This window comes from Cyrtonyx montezumae, unplaced genomic scaffold, assembly GCF_038088225.1.
Source record: "Cyrtonyx montezumae isolate F1298 unplaced genomic scaffold, pur_monq_1.0 scaffold_76, whole genome shotgun sequence".
NCBI lineage: Eukaryota > Metazoa > Chordata > Aves > Galliformes > Odontophoridae > Cyrtonyx > Cyrtonyx montezumae.
Window position 1 is genome coordinate 275,614 of NW_027072085.1, and position 18,665 is coordinate 294,278.

At 57.7% G+C, this 18,665-nt stretch overlaps 3 protein-coding genes across 3 annotated transcripts in view; 1 reads left to right on the plus strand and 2 right to left on the minus strand.

The window, feature by feature from the left end:
• Positions 1-14: 14 nt before the first annotated feature.
• Positions 15-4,046, minus strand: MSTO1 (misato mitochondrial distribution and morphology regulator 1). Its single transcript, XM_065751612.1, has 14 exons — positions 3,962-4,046; positions 3,776-3,872; positions 3,627-3,681; positions 3,480-3,555; positions 3,241-3,289; positions 2,867-2,972; positions 2,643-2,760; positions 2,415-2,549; positions 2,168-2,320; positions 1,801-1,932; positions 1,508-1,689; positions 1,216-1,314; positions 1,022-1,140; positions 15-729 (listed from the first exon to the last, which is right to left on the minus strand). The coding sequence occupies exons 1-14, from the start codon at positions 4,034-4,036 to the stop codon at positions 491-493; spliced, it is 1,635 nt and encodes a 544-aa protein (XP_065607684.1). The 5' UTR covers positions 4,037-4,046; the 3' UTR covers positions 15-490.
• A 118-nt stretch (positions 4,047-4,164) lies between these two features.
• Positions 4,165-11,894, minus strand: DAP3 (death associated protein 3). Its single transcript, XM_065751606.1, has 12 exons — positions 11,853-11,894; positions 9,242-9,364; positions 7,650-7,751; positions 7,220-7,328; positions 6,800-6,892; positions 6,287-6,417; positions 5,940-6,020; positions 5,634-5,792; positions 5,242-5,301; positions 4,632-4,721; positions 4,360-4,477; positions 4,165-4,276 (listed from the first exon to the last, which is right to left on the minus strand). The coding sequence occupies exons 1-12, from the start codon at positions 11,892-11,894 to the stop codon at positions 4,191-4,193; spliced, it is 1,194 nt and encodes a 397-aa protein (XP_065607678.1). The 3' UTR covers positions 4,165-4,190.
• A 680-nt stretch (positions 11,895-12,574) lies between these two features.
• Positions 12,575-18,665, plus strand: part of ASH1L (ASH1 like histone lysine methyltransferase) — a 38,567-nt gene continuing 32,476 nt past the window's right edge. The window contains exons 1-2 of the mRNA XM_065751609.1: positions 12,575-12,710; positions 16,742-17,262. Of these exons, the coding sequence (XP_065607681.1) occupies positions 16,843-17,262 (420 nt within the window). The 5' untranslated portion in view covers positions 12,575-12,710; positions 16,742-16,842. The remainder of the gene's footprint in view (positions 12,711-16,741; positions 17,263-18,665) is intronic.

The window sequence follows — 18,665 nt, forward strand, 5'->3', positions numbered from 1 at the left end:
CCTTTCGTTTTCTGACCAGCAGCACTTTCTATCAATCTGAGGGAACAAAGAGCAACAGCATCCGTTAGAATCAGTGGGAAGCAGGGTGGCAGAAGTGGTGTTTCCATCTGTGGTAGAGATTTGGGCCCTCCTACCTTTGCAAAAGATGTAAACAGTGTACATAAGATGTCTGTTTTCGTGTGGAACACAAGATGTTTTTGTAAATCTGCTCCTCTGTGTTGGCTGTGTATGGGACAGGTAACAGAATTGATTGTATTTATTGTGTGGTCTTAACTCCAGAGCACCTGAGTTGGGTGCAGAGTCTGCAAAAACAACCAGAGAAGCAGCTTCCCTCCTCCAGAACACAAGTGCAAGTACCTGCACGCCTGGAGCTGGCCTTTCCATAGTCAGAAATAAAAAGAAAGTCGCAGTTGGGGCACTTTCAGAGCCACTCCCTTTATTTGGAAAGCAGAAGAATCTCCCTTCCCCTGTCCCCAGTAATAAAGCTGCGTCAGTCTGAGTCGCTTTCATCCTCAGAGTTATCAGCTTCAAAACCCATTTCGTAGCACTGTGAGAGAGCCCTGAGCTCCTCTAAGGCCTCGTGGAAGTCGTCCTCTTCCACTCCCGCGGCGAAGAAGGCGGAGCAGCGCCGGGTGCCCAACTTCTGGAGGTCCCTGCAGAGCTCACGGAGGAGCGTGCGCAGAACTGGTGAGGACTGCAGCGACGTCAGCACAGGGATGCTTTCAACAGCTGAGGGGCAAAAAGGCCTCTACTTCAACACAGAGACCAAAACTTGTTTCCCTGCTCCCTCTACTTCAACACAGAGACCAAAACTTGTTTCCCTGCTCCCTCTACTTCAACACAGAGACCAAAACTTGTTTCCCTGCTCTGCTTCGCAGCGCTCTCGATGAGCAGTCGCTGTACTCCCACTCTGTGTGGCCCCACAAACTCAGGATAAAAAAAAGATGCTTAACCTCTGCTAGACCCCTCCGCCCCACAGGATGGTTTTCTGGTGTAAAATAATTGTAAGGGGCCACGTTACCTGCTGCAGAGTGACTGGAAAGATGGTCTGTGAGGAAGCCTTGGCGGGTCAGCAGAGGAGAAAAAATGGGGGGATATGGAGGTAGAGTGACACACGGCTGCTCGAGAACGTGGGCTGTGCTGTGGGGAAGAGGGTGAAGTTACCCCAAACCATCTTCCATTGCCACTCTGCTCCCTAAGGAGGCTCCCACCAACCTGAACGCCCCGGGAAACACGGTGTGTAAGTGGTACTGCAGCACCTGCTCGGCTGTGTCGCAGGCGTGGAGCAGGGACGGAGGCTGCTGCCCCGGATGGCTGCGTGGAAAAGAAAGCCCTGGTTTTCAGGGGGCCCTGAATGAAGGCACGGCTGTCTCAGATGCTTTTTAACCGCTCTGCTATGCAGCTAAATAGCAAATGAGAACCCTGGACTCCTGATGGACAGCAGCTAAGAGATTACTTCTGACAGAGGTGCAGTGCTGATGGAAGGCGGCGTTCAAGAGTTCGTTACCTGATGGGGTTTTCTTTGCAAATTCCTCTTAGCACAACGGACTGAGCAAAACAGCAGCTGGGCTTTTGCTCCCTGCACGAGGACAGGAGCTTCCAGGGCAGGTCCTGGTGTGCGCACAAAGTGTCTGGGAGCGAGTGGCCACGCACAGCAGGGAAGGGAACCGCAGCCCACGCAGCCACAACCTGCGGGCAGAGAGCTGACAATTCCTGCTCCGCGGTGCCCCCATCCTCCTGCCTGTGTCTCCTCCGTTGCTGCCCGTGCCTGATGCAGGACAGCAGCTCTTACACCCTCACCTTTCTCCCAGAGAAACTGAGCATTTCAGCAAGGTGCATCATGGAGCCCCGGGAGGAAGAGAGGCGGTAAGGAACGGTGAGGGCATCGAGCGCTGCCGCCAGAACTGCGCTGCTGTGGTAGTTCAGGGCCGCCTGCAGAAGGGGCAGCCAGGACTGTTAAGGAACAGAAGAACTGAGCTCCTCCTTTAAGTGATACGTAATGGAAGTCAGCGAACAGGAGCAAGCAGTTCAGGCTCTGCTGACAATGGGGAAAAGGTGCGATTTCTGCTGAGCAGAACGTGGCCAAGTACACCCCAGAGCCACGGAGCTGCAGAGAATAACTGCAGTGGTCAATCTGTTGTGGGGGGGGGTGGGGCACGGGACATACGTCGTAGCTGACGTAGGGAAATGCAGTGGGTGGATGGGGCTCGAGTCCCAGACCGCCACGGAGGGACAGGGGGCAGAAGAGCGAGCTGTGAGCGGAGAGGTGTGCGATGCCCAGCGCTGCGTTCAGCACTCTGTAGAAGTTCTTCTGAGGATCCTGGGAGGGGGGGGAAATAAAAAAGGTGCAAAGAAAGAATGTCACTGCATTGGACAGAAGGGCTTCAGCTGTTCCCTGTGGGTTTGTTTCTTACTCCCAGGTTACGGGTGACTGGAGTCAGGCCCCAGGTCAGGATTCCTTTCCTTGAGTACTCGTCGTGCAGCAGTTCTGTCACCTTGGCCCCAACGCCGGAGAACCCATCGTGTAGGTCACAGAGGACCTGAAATCCCTGTGCAAAACGAGAGCCGGGCTCTGGGCTGCTGCTGCTTAATCCCGAGCCAGGGAAAAGTGAAAGGGCAGAGGTTGGGCCAAGCTGTCCCACCTGCAGATAGTCACACTCCTCCACATAGAAGTGCAGGCGATCTTCCAGCTCCTCCACGCACGCAGCATCCTGCAGGAGCCTTTCTCCTTGCCCGAAGGCTTCTAGGCGGCCAGAATCTCTGGATGAAAAGAGGAAGCACTCTTAATTGTGCTCCTAATATACCTAGAATGCAAAGTGAAGAGCTCACTGGGGGTAGCAGATGGGGTCTCCACGCGTGGCCGTACCCATCGTGGTTGTACTGCTGGAGGATGTAGACGCTTTTGGGGTGCAGCTGCACACTGAGGTAATCGGACCAGAGCTGCACATCGCTGCCCGGGGCCAGAGCTGCATCTGGAGGGCAAAGGAAGAGCTGGGAAGGTCTTCTCCACTCACCATCCCCTCAAACGGAGAAAAGGAGAAAGGAGAGCATCCCTGCAGTTGGCGGGGATGGTTTGAGCTCTCTGCTTCTTTTCTACTGCTGCTCTAAGCGAGGAGGGGTCGCCCTGCTACCCCTCCTCGCGGTGCCACAGGGACCGCTCTGCCCTTCTTCCATCTCCAGCAGCAGAACCGAACCCCACCGGGACAGCACGACGGCGGTACCGTGCAGAGGGACACGCACCGTGAGTGGGAGCGCTGGAGCTGCCGTCTCCCTCAGCGGAGGCGTCGCCCTAAAGAAAAGCGCTGCGCTGGGACGGATGCTTCACCCCGCAGAGCCCCGTGAGTACCGAAGGGCGAACGGGGACGGAGCCGGGCTCTGCGCACGGTACCCGGGGGCACCGGTGGAGCTCCGGGGGTAAAGCGGCTGCGGTGCTTTCCCCCCCCCCCTCCCCCCCATAGTTTTCCCCGCCGCTCTCTCACCGCCCGCTGCCCGCGATCCCGCATCGCTTCCCCCTCTCCCGGCGGCGGCTCCGCGTAGTTGGCCACGTCCCCGCGCCTGCAACCAACGCACAGCGGCGGCAGCTGACGGCGGCCCCGCACCGCCCCCACCGCATCCCCGGGACTCACCATGCCGACAGCGGCTCCGGGGGGGCCCCGCCGCGCTCCAGCGGCCCCACACCGCCTGCAAGAGACGGCGGTCACCGGGGATGGGGCGACCACCGGGCGCGCGGGGGAGGGGGGGGGGGATATAATGATATAATCCCGCACCCCCGTACCTTTGAGCTCCAGCGCGATGAGGCGCGGCGTGCAGCCCCCCCGCCCGGCGCGCAGCAGCGCGGCATGGCTCAGCTCGGTGCCCGGCGGCGGACCGCGCTGCGGGGAGAGGGGAAAGGACGGAACGGAGAGAGCGTGAGAGCGGAGCTCCGCCCGCCCCGGGAGCGGCCTCGGCCCCGCGGCCCCACCTGCAGCCCCCACCAGTGGGCGCCCACGCAGGACGCGTAATGCCCGAGCTGCAGCGTCACCGCCTCGCCCGCCATCGCGCGCCGCCGCCGCCGCTCCGCGCTCTCCCCATCGGAAGTGTGTCGCGACAGGAATTGCGTCGCGAAGCGGCCCCGCCCCCCACCCCCCACCCCCACGAGGTTTCCCCCCCCCCACGGACGCACACGTGCGGGGCTTCGCGGCCTTTATTGACTACAACGGCGCCGAGAGCCGCTCCAACTGCCACGGGTTGGAGCCGCTGAGGAAGCGCAGCTCCTCTTTGCCGTCCTCCGTGCGCGCTGTAAGAGAGGGGGGGGGCACTGAGGGGGGGCACAGAGACCCCACAGTGCAGCCCCCCCAGCCCGGTCCGGCGGGCGCTCACCCTTCTCGTGCTGCAGCCAGCGGCAGTGCAGGTAGTAGTGGTAGCAGCTCTCAAACTCCTGCTCCGTGTAGTTGGGAACGAGGACGGGGACGAAGGGATCCAACGCATCGAAGCCCTCCTGCAAAAGGGGGGTGGGGTGGAAGGGACGCGGAGCCCCCAAAGGGAACGAAGGTGATTTTGAGCCCGGGGGGGGGAGCAGGGAAAGGGCTGCAGCCCTGGGGCTGAGCGCGGCTCCATCAGTGTGAAGGAGGGGAGAGGCCGCAGCCGCTCACCTTTCCCAGCAGCTCGTGGGGCAGGTGGGCAGAGCTGGGTTTGAAGAGGGAACCGGTCTGGCTGAGTGTGGTCACAACAGCTCCACCGCTCTGAAACAGAGGGGTAAAGCACACCGTGAAACGGGCACAGCTCCCAGGCTGCGTCCCCACGGCGTCTCAGCTCCCAAATGCTGTGTCCTGGAGCCACTGCAGCACCCTCAGCTGCGTTAGCGCTGGCACCGACCCGTGCCCCCTACAACTCCTCACCCAGAGCATCCCCAGGACTTTAAAAAGAGCTCTCCCATATGCAGTTAAAGCCCCCGAGACACATCAGCACCCAAAGGAATGACAGCAGAGCAGCAAAAAGTTCTCCCTACTTCAACAAAACCATCAACTGCAACGTCAGCACCAGAGGGTCAGTACTGCGGTCTCGAGGAGCGAGCTACAACCCCTTCAGGAAAGGGATCGCTGTGTGTGTGCCCAACGGCTCCACACATCCACTGCTGAGCATCAGTGGGATGCTGCCCCCGAGCAGCTGCACGCTGCTCGAGCTCTCCTCCCCTGAAGGAACACTGGGGCAGTGGTAGGCGTTGCTGAATTTGCCTTATTAAACTGAAGGACCAGAACTCACCCAGTTATTCATCATCATCTTCCTCAGGTTGTGCACCAGCGTCAGCTCGTCCGGAGAAACCTGATGGAGAGGGGCTGGGGTCACTCCTTTTTGTCAGCAGTTTTTATACGTGAGAAATGAATTCCTCTCCTCCGCTTTCAATTACTACGAGAGCCCTTTGTGTGCATTCCTTCTCCCTATCCCGCCCCAGTAATGGGGCAGAGAAGCACCCAAACCCTCTCTGCTGTTTTTCTTATTGAGACGACTTTCTTCAGTTAAAACTGAAGCCCGGGGTGGAACCTGCACGTCCCTCCACAGTCTGACCTCAACAGCAGGGACTGCCACCGAACCTGAGCCAGAACACCGTGCCCCCACGCCCTCCCTCCGCAGCCACGTCCCCCCTCTCTTCTTACAGGACTTTTGTCCTCCTTCTTTAACGTCGTCCTTCCCCAGAGTGCATTGACTCCATCCACCGCCACGAGGACTCTGAACGATCCCAGATGGCACTGCTGCTTGAGCTCCTTCAGCACCACCCCGACCGCGTCGCTGGCGTTCTTCACTCGAGTGATGCCCTCAAGGAGGAAAAGGAACACAGCTCGGGTTGTCTGTGTGAATACGTATCGCTGGGGCACTGTCTGCCCCCCGAAGGGGTCAGGAAGGGAGGACAGCCTCGACGAGCACTCGTTTAATAAAAGCTGGAGGCAGCTCTTGCTCCTCACCTGCTCCACCACTTCTCCCAGCGGCCTGCCCTGCTCCGTGCTGTCTCGTTTGCCCCACACGTATTTTTGTTGTGTTTTAATCTGTGTAAGAGAACAATTAAATCGAGAAAGCAGCTCTACGAAGGCAGCCGTCCCCACAGAGGGATTTCAACGGCTGCCTTTCCTGTAAAAAAACAAACCATTCTAGGGTTGGTTTTGTGTGCACAACGTGAGCGTTTGTTCGTGAAGCATTTCTCATCCACGGGCACACGCAGACTTCACAGAGCAGCACACGCGGTCCCTGAGAGGTGATCCTGTGCCGACCATCTCCCCCAGATACAAAGCACGACTCGTCAGAGCCCACGAACCTCCTTTAGGAAGTGCTCGTTCGTGGTCCTGAAGTTCCTGAGCCAGAAGGAGGCCTGCAGAGGCTGATCGAGCCGCTCCTTCTTGTAGGAGGACTGCATGAGCTCCCTGCAGTTCTTCACCCAGAGGTGAGCTGCAAAGCAGAGGGAAGCGGTCGCAGTTTTGAGTCAAGATGTTTTATGCGCGTCGGGTGGGTGCCCCTCTTGTTCTGCTGCACTGAGGGGAGCAGTCTGCCAACAGTAATGGCCAAAGCCGTCCCACGAGGACAGAGCTGACACCGACCCCCACTGACAAATCTCATCCTGTCACAGTGGGTATAACACATGAGGAAATGGGAAAACCCTCTCTCATTCCATTCCGTTTTAGATCTTTGAGCTTTGTGAGACCTCAGCACCAGGGAAAATCAACAAGGGATCGCCTTCAGCATCCCACAGCTGCCTCTTGAAGCAGTACCTCCCTGCTCACACTCGGCCCCGCGTCCCTGATGCGGTCACGTCACTGCCGTGGGCTCTTACCGTCCGGGATGTGCAGCAGCAGCCAGCCCTGCCGCGCGCAGAAGTGAACCACGTGGCACAGGGTCATGGTTTTCCCAGTTCCTCTCTCTCCATCTCCAGTACACTCTGTCAAGGAAAGCCTCCAAGAGATGCTTCAGAGTGGTGTTAATTGTTGGCCAAGGAAGCAGGGCTGGAGAATTCCTTCTCCCCACACCCCCACAGCGCAGCACTTCAGAGCTGTGATTCCCTCCGCTGTGCGGTGCCTACACCCAACGTGGCTCACAGCGAAGTTGGGAACCTCTTGGTGGCTTTGCTGACGACAGAGGGGGCAGAGACGGCTCCTGAAGCACAAACCACGACACCCAGCACACAGCAAAACACCGCTCTCACGTGCGTAAATTCACCTGCTTGCATCCAACTGCTATCGAGTTAAAAGGATACAGATCACGTATCTGACGACGGGGTGGGCGAAGTTGGTGTTTCTCAGGTAGGTGAAAAGCTCCAGGGCAGGTTTTCGCACCATCACGCAGGCTTCGTTGAAGGTCTTAATCTGAGAAAGGAAGAGGGTGAGAATCAGAGAGTGAGAATCAGAGAGTGAGAATCAGAGAGTGAGAATCAGAGAGTGAGAATCAGAGAGTGAGAATCAGAGAGTGAGAATCAGAGAGTGAGAATCAGAGAGTGAGAATCAGAGAGTGAGAATCAGAGAGTGAGAATCAGAGCACTGCAGCTCTTCCTCCTGTGACTCCACCTCTGATGGGTACATTGAGGGCCTCTCCCGGACAGCAGCAGCAGAGGGAAACCCCCACTGTGCCTCAGTCCATCGTAACATCGTTGCTGCCGCTCTCACACAAGGCACTGCAATGTGAAGTACCTGCTGCTGGAAACGGGGGGGCAGTCCGTGGGGAAAAACAGCCTTCACCTCCTCAAGGGGAATGCTGTAGTGGCGGCCCTCGTGCTGCTCGCTGTGCTTGGCCTGGGAGAGCAAAGAGCAAACGGTAACAGCCTGAAACGCACCAGCTCTGTTCTGCACACAGAGACGGGGGGGGGACCACTCAGTCCAAACAAGCATCTGTTTTCCGAGTCAGAAGAAACAGCACGTGAAAGTCAGGCAGGAATTGTAGTTATCGGGAGATTTCTGGCACGGGAAGAGCCCCCAGGATATCCCAGCTGGCATCAAACAGCAAGCAGGGTGCTGCAGCTCCGCACCAAGAGCTGCCACTGATGGCACTGTGCTTCAGGAGAGCATCAAATCCTTCCCTGGTCCACTCCCCCTGACCACCAGGGGAGGATCTGATTTGATTAGGGATTGGATTTAGTAGTTGGGTAGGGATGCTGATAGGATGGTTGGGCTGGATGATCTTGTAGGTCCTTTCCAACCTTATGAACCACTGCACCTCAACAGCACCGTCCGCTCGGTTCCGGTGGCCTTTCCTTAAGGCCAGGACTCGAGCATTCCCCTGGTAGGGATGCTCTGAACAAGCAGTGGTTTGACACAGACTACCAGCAGCTGCGTTTGTGCTCAGCACTGCTCCACTGATCACTTTTAATCTGTTTCATCATGGACCGAATGCATAACCGTACGGTCGCGCTTCGTCACTTGGAGCTCTGCTAAGAGGGGCACACATGAAAGCTACACCTTATTAAAAATTGAGTTTTCATCCGGCCCCCTTAATCCATTTTTAATGGGGCCTTAGAGCACACAAACAGGAGTGCAGTCGGCACGATGGGGTTTGCTGACGAAGCCCGCTGGAGGAACGAAGCAGCGGTGGTGGTTGTGGCCAAACATCGGGCACGTGAAGTCAGAGTGCCAGAGGCAGTTGCCCAGCAACGTAAATGGTAGGCACAGGACAGCAGAGACAATTCTCACCATCTGGACCCTTCTGTGCAATCTATAGAGACACTCGGACCACGTGAGCGGGATCATCTGCATGCTGCTGTTTCCATAGAGACCCCCGAGGAATCGGCATTGAAAGACTCCAATTACAGAGGCAGCAGAAAAGCATCTCGGAGGCTTATTCCACTCATTTATCCCACTGCATTTTGTGCTCCAGCCGAAGAGAATCGGGCTGGAATTATGGTGCTGGAGAGCTACGCCGCGCCGAGGTTATCTGGGGTGCTCTGTGTATCCCCCCCTCACTGCCCATCTGGGGAGGTTAGCCAGGGAAGAATAACCCTGCAATTGAAACTAGTGGTGTCTGATGACAACCTGAGCCCCGTCTGAGCCCGCACAATATATTAATCCGTTTCATCCGTGCAACTATCAATACTTGTTCCCGGGAGCTCCGGGGCCGCAGAGCAGCCCTGTGGTGTTTTAAACCCAGGTTTTGTTTCAGACTGCAAAGCCACAGCCCGCCGTGCTCGGGGCTGGGACCGCTGCCCTCTGCTCCTTGCCCTTCTGCGGCCCAGAACAGCACGGTCCCCGGGAGCACTCCCGGCTGCAGCACGTGCACGGCACCGACTCACCGGGTCGTTCTGGTTGGTATAGAAAACTGCCCTCGGTTTTTCTGCTGGGATTTGGACATCGTGGCTGACGACAGAACTCAAGCCATCCTTGGCTGCCGCGTGGAGAGCGTAGCCATGGTCCAACTGAGGAGAGAAAAGGGCAATCAGACAGCAACACGGAGTACGTCACTGCAATTGGAAGAGGAAGAAGGTGAAAACACGTGGCACTTTTTGATGCCTGCTGCTGCACCGTTTCCATTTCCCTCCACCCACCGGGCCGGATCCTGACCGGGTCATGCTCCTGGAGGCAGTGCCCACACTCCGAAGAGCAGCGAGCACCCTGGAACTGCAGGCTGCCTGCTAACCCACAGCCACCCCAGCACGGGGGGGTCAGTGCAGAGCTGCCCAGCGGGTGATATTTCTGATGACCTTCCCCGTGTCCCTGCGTGCAGGCGCTCTCACTGCAGCACCGGTGAGGCCGAGGATCCGACGCAGGCAGCAAAGCTGAGTCCTTCTCCCTGCACACTGCTGGAGCACGCCCACGAAGCTGAGCCGACGCGGGCGAGAAAGCGAGGAGCAGAAGGACAAGAGCTCCATTGTGTGATGGTGAAAGAAAATATGAGCGAAATGAGCTGCGTTTGTCAATGAATAAAACATTTGTCTACGCCACAGGCTGCGACCGAAGCAAGCAAAACCGAAAGCCGCCGTCCACGTCACGGCCTGGAGGGGTTGCAGGCCAGAAACAGAGCGGGTGTGTTCCTGCTCTGTGTGTCCGTGGGGATGAGGGCCGTCCTGAGCCGAAGCTTAGAGACAGGAACAGCTGTTTCCATTCCACTGCTGCATGGTGCCATTGTGCTGTCGTCCCCTCCTCCTCCGGGGTCACCTGAGAGCCACAAGGGCTCAGAAGAGCACGCCCATGGCACAGTGTCCCCAGCCCACGGGGACGGCACGATGGGATCTTCCATCAGTGCTTCAGCACCTTTTTAATACCACCTCCTCCGTTCCTTCCGCGCTCTCTTCCTCCCTAAGTACAAACGATTAATTAGGACGCCTCGTTTGGCTGTCCTTAATCCCCGCAGGTGACTTAATGCACAGCCCAGAGCAAGGCACGCCGATGCTCATTAACAGGAGAGCAAATACAGAGAGCACCCACTGCCACCTGGCCACCACAGCACGCCGCTCCCCCCCAGAGCTGCAGCCCCTCGTGTGGGCTTTGAGCATCCCATGCTCTCACCTCCTCAAACCTGCAGAGAAGCACACGGTGTGAGCTGGGGAGGAGAGGCAAGGTGCCTGCTCCTGGAGAGCCACGGAATGAGAACTAAGCCAGGGTTAACTGCAGGCTCTGCCTGTGGGGTGGTGTTTTTTAACGTGTGTTTGGATGCAGCTCGAGAACTCGTTTGAATAACGCTTAACGAAACCGATTTGGAAAAAGGACCATCTCAGAAGATCAGACGTTGGATTCCCCGTGCTACCGAGGCCAGGAGCGGTGCTGGGAGTCGTGGGTGGGCACTGGGCTGGCAGAGTGAGTGCAGCACGGTGAGGATGAGGTCAGACTTGATGATCTTCTCCCACCTGAGCAGTTCCATGACTCGGTGTTCAATACCACTCTTAACACACGGTGTGTTCTGACCTTCTGGAGTCACAGCACGCCCCAGGGTCCCCCCTCCGGAGCAGCAGGCCGTGCAGCACTGCCCCTCCTGGGCACAGAACGCCACCAACACGAGCACACACCTCCAGGGCTCACGCAGAGGGCTGCACAACCCTAACACGCACGTGAAGTTCTCGCATTCCCACGTCATCTTTTAACACCGTCGATCCTAGCAACACAGAGAGGATTTCGCAGCGAGTTTCCACGGGTGGAAGGGCTGCAGTTTAACTCGGATCCCTGAAATGGCAGCAGAGCGTCACGTGGTGCAGGGAGATTAATCATAAAGTCATGTGCCGTAAGGTGGAGCTGTTCCTACGTGATGCTGCAGAGCTGGCTCTCTAGAAACGACTGCTTCTGCTGTGCAGGCTGCCATGATCAACACGCTGCTGCCACCACCAGATCCTTCCCTCTGGGAACAGATCCTCCTCTGAGCCAAGCACCGAGCGGCGACGAAGAGGCATTGAAAAGGCAACAGCACAACCCACACCTGCAGCCCCTCACAGCAAGGAAGCCACGGCAGGCGTGCAACGGCTGCTGAGCCACCGTTCCTGCAGCGCTGAGCTGCGGGAGGTTCAGCTCCCACCCGCAGCACCGCCGCCGGGGAACGCTGCCTTCCTCCCTCCACCTCTTCCAGCAGCACAGAGCAAACAGATCCCCCATCATCCTCAAAGCAGCGGTGCTGAAGATGGAGAACCCGGAGCACTCTGTGTGTTTCAGGGTGCCCAACGTTGGGCTCTCATCAGGTGCCCCATTCAAACCCTCTGCCCGCTTGCACATCTGCTGTCTCACATTTACACCAACGGGAAAACGCAGAAGGAACAGCACATCCGAGCTGCCTCTCTTCCCGTGAAGGGATACACCGACTCTGTATGGCCAACGTAGGACCAGAGGAACCATGAGTGCTTACTCTGGAGATGAACTGTCATTGCACGTCCCAGGACAGCAGTAACGCGGGAAGCGGCAGCACGCTGTCACACTGCTTACCTTCAGAGGACGGCAGACGAATCCTCTCACACTTCTCAGCATTTTCTCTGCAGGGACAGGAGGAGGGGGGCTCAGTTTTTTAACTGTTTTCTATCGATCTTAACCCGGGGCAGCGGTGCTCCTGCTCCAAGCCCACGCACACCAACAATCCCAGCTGCCGTCCCAGCGGTACGGGCGCGTAGCACCGAGCGCAGCAAAGCCAAACCGGGCGGCACCGGCACCGGGGTCACGCAGTTCGCGCCCCGTTTGATTCTCAGCCCGCACGGCTCCGCTTTAGCGGCAGATTTCGGACGGCGCTGCCCGGAGGCGGCCTCAGCGCACCCACCCGCCGCCCAAACCGCGCCCTCCCGCAGCCCGAGCGCGGGCTCGGAGCGTGCTGGCGGCGGGGCCGGGCCCCGGAGGCGGCTGGCGGCCTGCAGGCCCCGCTCCGCTCAGCCCGGCACTCACCCCGCGCCGAGAGGATCCCCGCGAGAGCGCTCCGAGCGCGGAGCTACGGCCGCCGGGAAGGGACAAAAAGCGCAGCGCGAACGCGGCCCGGCCCAACCCGAGGGCTCCGGCCGCTTCACGCAGCTCCCCCCCTCCCTCCCGCGAGGCTGCAGGGCGGGGGCGGGGCCACGAGCGCGGGGGGGTGTGGCCGGCGGAGGGGGGCGGGGCCTGGCGGGGGGGCGGGGCGCCGGGCGCTCGCTCGCGGTGGAGCAGGAGCCGCCGCCATTTTGGTTTCGCCGCCTCGCTCGGAGCACGGCCGGAGCCGCGGCCGCTCGGTCCCGGTCCCGCCCTGGCCCCGTCCCCGCGGGCGGCCGGGAGGATGCGGCGCGGAGGAGGCCCGTCCTCGGTCCCGGCCGTGCTGTCGCTGACACGGTGAGGAGCGGGAGGGCGGGAGAGAGAGCGGAGAGAGAGAGGGAGAGAGAGCGGAGAGAGAGAGGGCGGCGGGCGGGGACTGGGACCGCCTCGGGCCCGGAGCCGGGGGGAGGGGAGCGGGGCCGGGATCCGCGGGGAGGGCCGCCCCGCCCCGCGCCGCCCCGCATCCCACCCCGCATCCCATCCCCATCCCACCCCGCATCCCATCCCACCCCGCATCCCATCCGGCGCGGCGCGGCCTGCGGGGGGGGATCCCGTGCGCGGCGGCGGATCGGGGCCGTGCGCGGGCGGGGCGGGGGCTCCGTGACAGCCGGGAGGGGCGGGGGCTCCGCTGACAGCGGTTGGAGGGCGGCCCCGGGGCGGCGGACCGCGAGCTGCCCCCGCTGCCGCTGCCCCGAGCGCCCGGCCCTGCAGCGCCCGCGGAGCCCCGGCTCGGGCCCGGCGCTGACAGCCGCGCTCGGGGCGGTGCGGGGCGGCCCCGCGGGACCCCCCGGTGTTCCGCTCCCCGGGGGCTGCTCGGAAGTTCCCCGGTGAGCTCAGGGGTTTCCCTCGGTTCGGGTTCAACCCCCCTCCCCCCCCTCGCAACCCGGCCGGGCCGCGCGCTCGGGGTGTCCTGGAGGATGGGTTTGGATGCTGTACCCCTCCGCCCCCCAAAATCTCGCCTTGGGAATTGCGGTTTCGGTCCCGTTCCGTTCTGTGAGCTCGGATGGGGATGGTTGGGCCTCGTGGTTCTGAGCTCAGAAGGCGAAACGCGTTGTCGTCCTTTCCTTCGTGCTGGCCAAGGCTTGGACGAGCTGATTTCCCCTTCCGAGCCCCATGGCTCCGTGAACCTCCAGCCTCACTGACTTCTGTTTCTCACCCTCGGTTTGCGGTTCCTTCACCCCGTTAATTACCCCGCAGAGAACTAGAAAGAGCCTGGAATGTGGGTTTCCATCCAATGGCCTCAGGGCGCCTATTCCCTCTCTTGGGAGCTGTGTGATGTCAGGAGTTGAAGGAGAAACCCAGCAGTGGGCTCCTGCTGCGACCTCCCCGTGTCGTGGGGGAGCGTTTGGGGTGCTGGCACTGCGGGGTGGCTGCGTGCTGCTCCGGTGGGTCCGCTGCCAGGAGCAGGGCACCTCTGCGCGTCTTTGCTTGCTTGGATTGCTCTCCCTGCGTTGGTTGGGGTGGGTTGCGCTCTGAGAATGTGGGAAAGGGTCGAACCCGGAGAGCTGTGCTGCACGTGGTCATCCGTGGGGACCCCGAGGCCGATCCCTGGCGCTGCTGCCTCAGTGCGAGTGGGGAAGTTCCGGCAGCTGGCTGAGCATATGGGTGGAGATGGGCTCTAAAATCATCATCTGTTTGCCTGCTTGAGTTCTGAAGGAGCATTCGTACTGGAAAATGAAAGCTGCTCTGAGCTCTGTGATGCTGGAAGGCGCTGGGGGACGGGGGAGGATCTACGCGTCTTGGTTTCAGAACCAAAATGGTCCACATTTTTTGGGCTCCGGGTCTGGTTGGTCGCTACAGGCAATCAGCAGTCATCAGGGCAGCACCTCATAAAATCAGGGCAGCACCCCGTGGCATCAGAGCAGCACCCCATGTCGTAGCGTTAACGAACGGCCAAAGAAAATTGAGTCATAACTGCCAAAAGGAGGGAACTTTGTTTTCAGGAGCGTGAAGCCATCCGTGAGGATAACGGGGGCGGTTTGAGTGCCTGGTGCAAGACATGGGCTGTCGCAGGAGGAAGGCAGACGCAGCCCATATGCTTACACAGCAGTTATTTTTAAGCAGGTGGTGTTGTCCTGAGGGTGGTCGGCTTTTAAGTGTCGTCTTTGATCCGTGCTGGGTTGGATGCGCCAGTGAGAATCAGTAGGAGAGCCGTCGCTGTGCTCCCCCTTCAGTCTCAGGTAGTGGGGTGTGTAAAGAGGTGGGAAATGCTCCTGTTGGCTGAGGAGCGATTTGAGGTCTGTGGGATCTGAGGGATGGGGGACTGAGAGTTCGGCGTGCTCTGCTCTGGGTAGTGGTGAGGATGCATGTGCGTGGTGCTCTGTGTGGTCACGCAGCTCTTTGGTGCTGGAGAGCCCCTGATCGAGCGAAGTCCGCGCCGACTTGAAGATCCCATGCATGGAAGCTGTTGGAAAATGTGGGTTATGTCTCGGAGTGGAGTGGGAACAAGTCCGGGGCATCCCTGTGGGTCTTTAAGTGAAACTTGTGGGTGCTGCAGTGCACAGATCCGCTGTGGGGCTGCAGAAGGTGAGCGCTGGGGGAGGAACTGTGCTCGGGGTGGGACTGCTGCCCTTAGGAGCTCGGCAGCACTGCGGTTGGGTGACAGCACATGAGTTTGGAGGGGCTGTGCTGCTTTCACATCCCGCCGGCCTTACTGGGCACAGATGGACGTGGGGATCCCCTCTGGGGGCAGCACCGTGGGAGCGTCGCTTCGGGAGTCCATAGTCCACCTCTGCGAGCTGAGGACGTCCCTCAGGTTCATGTGATCATCTTTGGTCCTGGAAGGACCAAATCTTGGCAGTTTTGGGGGTAAATTCATTGGAAGCTGCCCCTGGGCCGTGGCTTTGCTGTCCAGATCTTAAGGCATCGAGCTGCCAGAGGAATGGTAACGGTCCTACAGGCGGACGCAGGCAGGTTACGTAGGAAAAAGCTGCAAAAAGGCCAAAAAAGAGCCCACAGAGTGGTGAAACAGAGAGCACTGAGGCACAGGAGCAGCTCAGGAGCCACGCAGCCGTGGGATGCCCGAACATGGTGGGGTAGGGAAGAAAAAACCGTTATTGGGATTGAAAGGGATGAGATGTAATCAGTCCGTGGTTATGAAAACGATCAAATTGGCAGACACATTCTGTATGAATTAGAGTGGGATAATTGGAGAGTCAGAGAGAAGAAGATTACAGTGATCAAGGCAAAATGATGATTAGGTCCGGGATTAGCATTTTTGTTGTCTGTGCAGAGAGGAATTAATGGCTCAATGAAATGACCTGCTACGTGTTGATGAGAGCCATCGATTCGGGGCTCTGTCTCTGGGATGGCTCTGGATCCCTTCAGGGCACAGTGGGATGGAGCACCTCGTGGGCTCTGGAGGCAGCACTGTGCTGCTGGAGTTGGTGTGTGGGTGCCTAAAGGGAACGTGGAGCCAGTTCGATTCAACCCGGAGTGAGATTTTAAGCTCATTAATCAACTGTGTGTGTAGGAATGTGACTGAAGGGTTGTGGCTGCTCTGGGCTGCAGTTAGCAGATGAGAGAAGGACACATTTGTGTGAAGGATGATTTGGGAGATGAATTGCATCACAGCCTGCAGGAATCACTCCTCTTGAAGGCCACTAAATCCGAGCTGATCCACGAGTTGTTATATGAAGCGCTGGACAGTTTTCCTTTGTGTGGATCCCACTTCCATGGACACGAGGTTGCCCAGTGGCCTCGGCCAGGGACCTGTTACTGCCGTGCTCTCAGTCTCCTGTGTCACCCCACTGGCTTTTTAATTATTTTAATCTGGCTGTAGGATGGAGCTCTCGTCCAATTACCTCCAGTCTGCCAAGTAATGACACCGGTTTTGATTTTTGGGGGATGTTCTCATGGAAAAATGATAGCTGTAGGTGCAGCCCTCGCCTTGGTTGGTTCTGTGGGTTAGGTTTAACTTTATCTGATGGCTCAGGGGATTAAAACCTCCATCGTTTCTGATTTTTGCTCGCTTCGTTATAGGCTTAATTAGCTGCATCATTCTTTAGGGGCAGCTATATCCTTGGGTCGGCGTGGCAATGCCAGGAAGTAGTTGGGTCCTGATTCTGAAAGGAATTCATTCTGGTGATCTGTGTTCTCTTTAATCGTAACAACATCTCATGGATGAACAGAAAAGTTCACTCCGTGCCTCTGATTTTTGCCCGTGGTTTGGAAAGCAGCTTCGCAGACTCGGTTTTGCAGCAGGTTCTGGGCAGGGTTGGAGTTCAGAGCTCCCTGAAATACAGTCGCTCTGCGATCGTTGTTTTAAGTGTTCAGTTCACTTCTGCTCTCAAACCAGAGTTTATTCTGTCTCCGTTTTCCTTTTGCAGAGTAAAAGATGCTGGCTGCCAGTAATAGTACCGAGCTTCTGAGGAACACGTCGCCGTAAACCTTCCCTCCAGTTCCCCCAAGGCTTGGTACTCCGCCTGTGATGGACCCTCGGAATACTGCTATGTTAGGCTTGGGCTCTGATTCTGAAGGGTTTTCTGGGAAAAGCCCCTCTCTGCTAAACATTGGCACGTTGGTGGGAAAGGGAGAAGTAGACCTGGAAAGCTGCACCAAGGAAGAAGACGACGGTGAGAAGAATCGGGAGGGGAACGGTGCGGAGAATGGGAAGAAGGAGACTCTGGCTGATGCCCAGCAGCAGTTTTCAGTGAAAGAAACAAACTTCTCGGAGGGAAACTTGAAACTGAAGATTGGTCTCCAAGCAAAGAGAACGAAAAAGCCTCCTAAGAACCTTGAGAACTATGTGTGCCGGCCCGCGATAAAAACCAGCATCAAGCAACCACGGAGGCCACCGAAGAGTGGGAAGATGACAGATGAGAAGAATGAGCACTGTCCTTCAAAACAAGTGAGTAATGCGTTTCTGGAATGCTCCTTGCCCGGTGGATAACCCAAAGGCACAGCGTGGGGAAGCAGCGGTCTGTGTCTGCCACCCAAATTCTCTCTGCTTACAACAGCCCCCAGTTCGTGGTGGTGCACTTTGGATGCTCTGCTCCTTTCTGTGCTGAAGTGCTGTGTGATGGTTGGAGCGATGGTTTACAGCATCCTGCTGATTTCCAGCACGAGAGAAAATTTGTTTTTCTAGAAACAAATGGTAAACGGGGTTTAAAACTGCAGCATGCTTTGAATATTACACCAGGGGGATTTATTTTTTGTTTTCGTACTGCGATGAAATAAAGCGAGTTCTAGCACTGGAAATTATGCTTCAGAAAATGAAATTGATCCCTTAATCTTTCCTTTCTGTGGAGAGGAGAAGCAATCCTGTGGCCGATTCGGAGCAAGCTGTGAGCATCTTTGTGGCTGTGAGGCCCAACTGTCCGTGCTTTTCAGGGGGGAATTGAGTGGGAATTCAGTGCCTTTAGTTTGCTGCCGAAGCACAGGGAAGTAGTAGGAATCCTTCTCGTGTGAAAAGTAATAGGAGGGTGCTCTGCACTCCCATCTCTGGGTGGGATCTCAAGCTCGCTGCTGGAGGGGCTCCTAAAACTTGGGCAGCATCTTCAGCTGCGCCAGCAGATGGTTTGTCTCTGTCCACAAAGATGAGCAGTGGGTGAGTTCGCTGGGTTTGTCCCCCAGAAACATGAAGGTATCAAAGCTGACAGCCTGCTAAGGAGGAAAAAAACAGGGAAACGCAGTGGAGATTCTGTTTTCCCACTCTGTATTTACAGATGAATTTGAGTTTTGCTTCTGTTAAGGTTTGGATGAGTGGTTCGCCGATGTGTGCGTGGCGAAGGCACACGGAGGCACTGCACTGCTGAAGCTTCAGAAAGTAGGAAGGCAAGAAGCGATAGTAACATAGCTACAGTGTGTTGTAACTCTAAAATAGGGTGAGCAGGCTGGAACATGCCTCCCTGCTTCATCTTATTTCTTTGTGAAAGTGCTGAGCGTGGCATTCTGTCCTTTGCTTGCTGCCTTTGGTTAGGCAGGGAAGGCTGATGAGCTCACAGCCACCAAGTGAAAAACTCGGAGCAAAAAGGTATCAAAGTGAAGCAGATGTTTTGGTTCATCTTCCTTTGAGTCGCTCAGGAGCGTTCTCTGCAGGGTTTGGGGACGGGAGTTCGCGTCTCAGACTGATGGCACGAAGTCCTGCAGTGCTTTCTGAGCTTCATGGAAGGCAGCTTCCAGCACCAGGGACAGAATGAGAGCGTGGGACCACGAACCCTTTTGGAGAGCTGTGTGAGAACAGAGCCAAACACTGAAGCTTTTCAAGTGCTGTACTCATCGAAAGCACTCTGTAATATATTTTGGACTGCA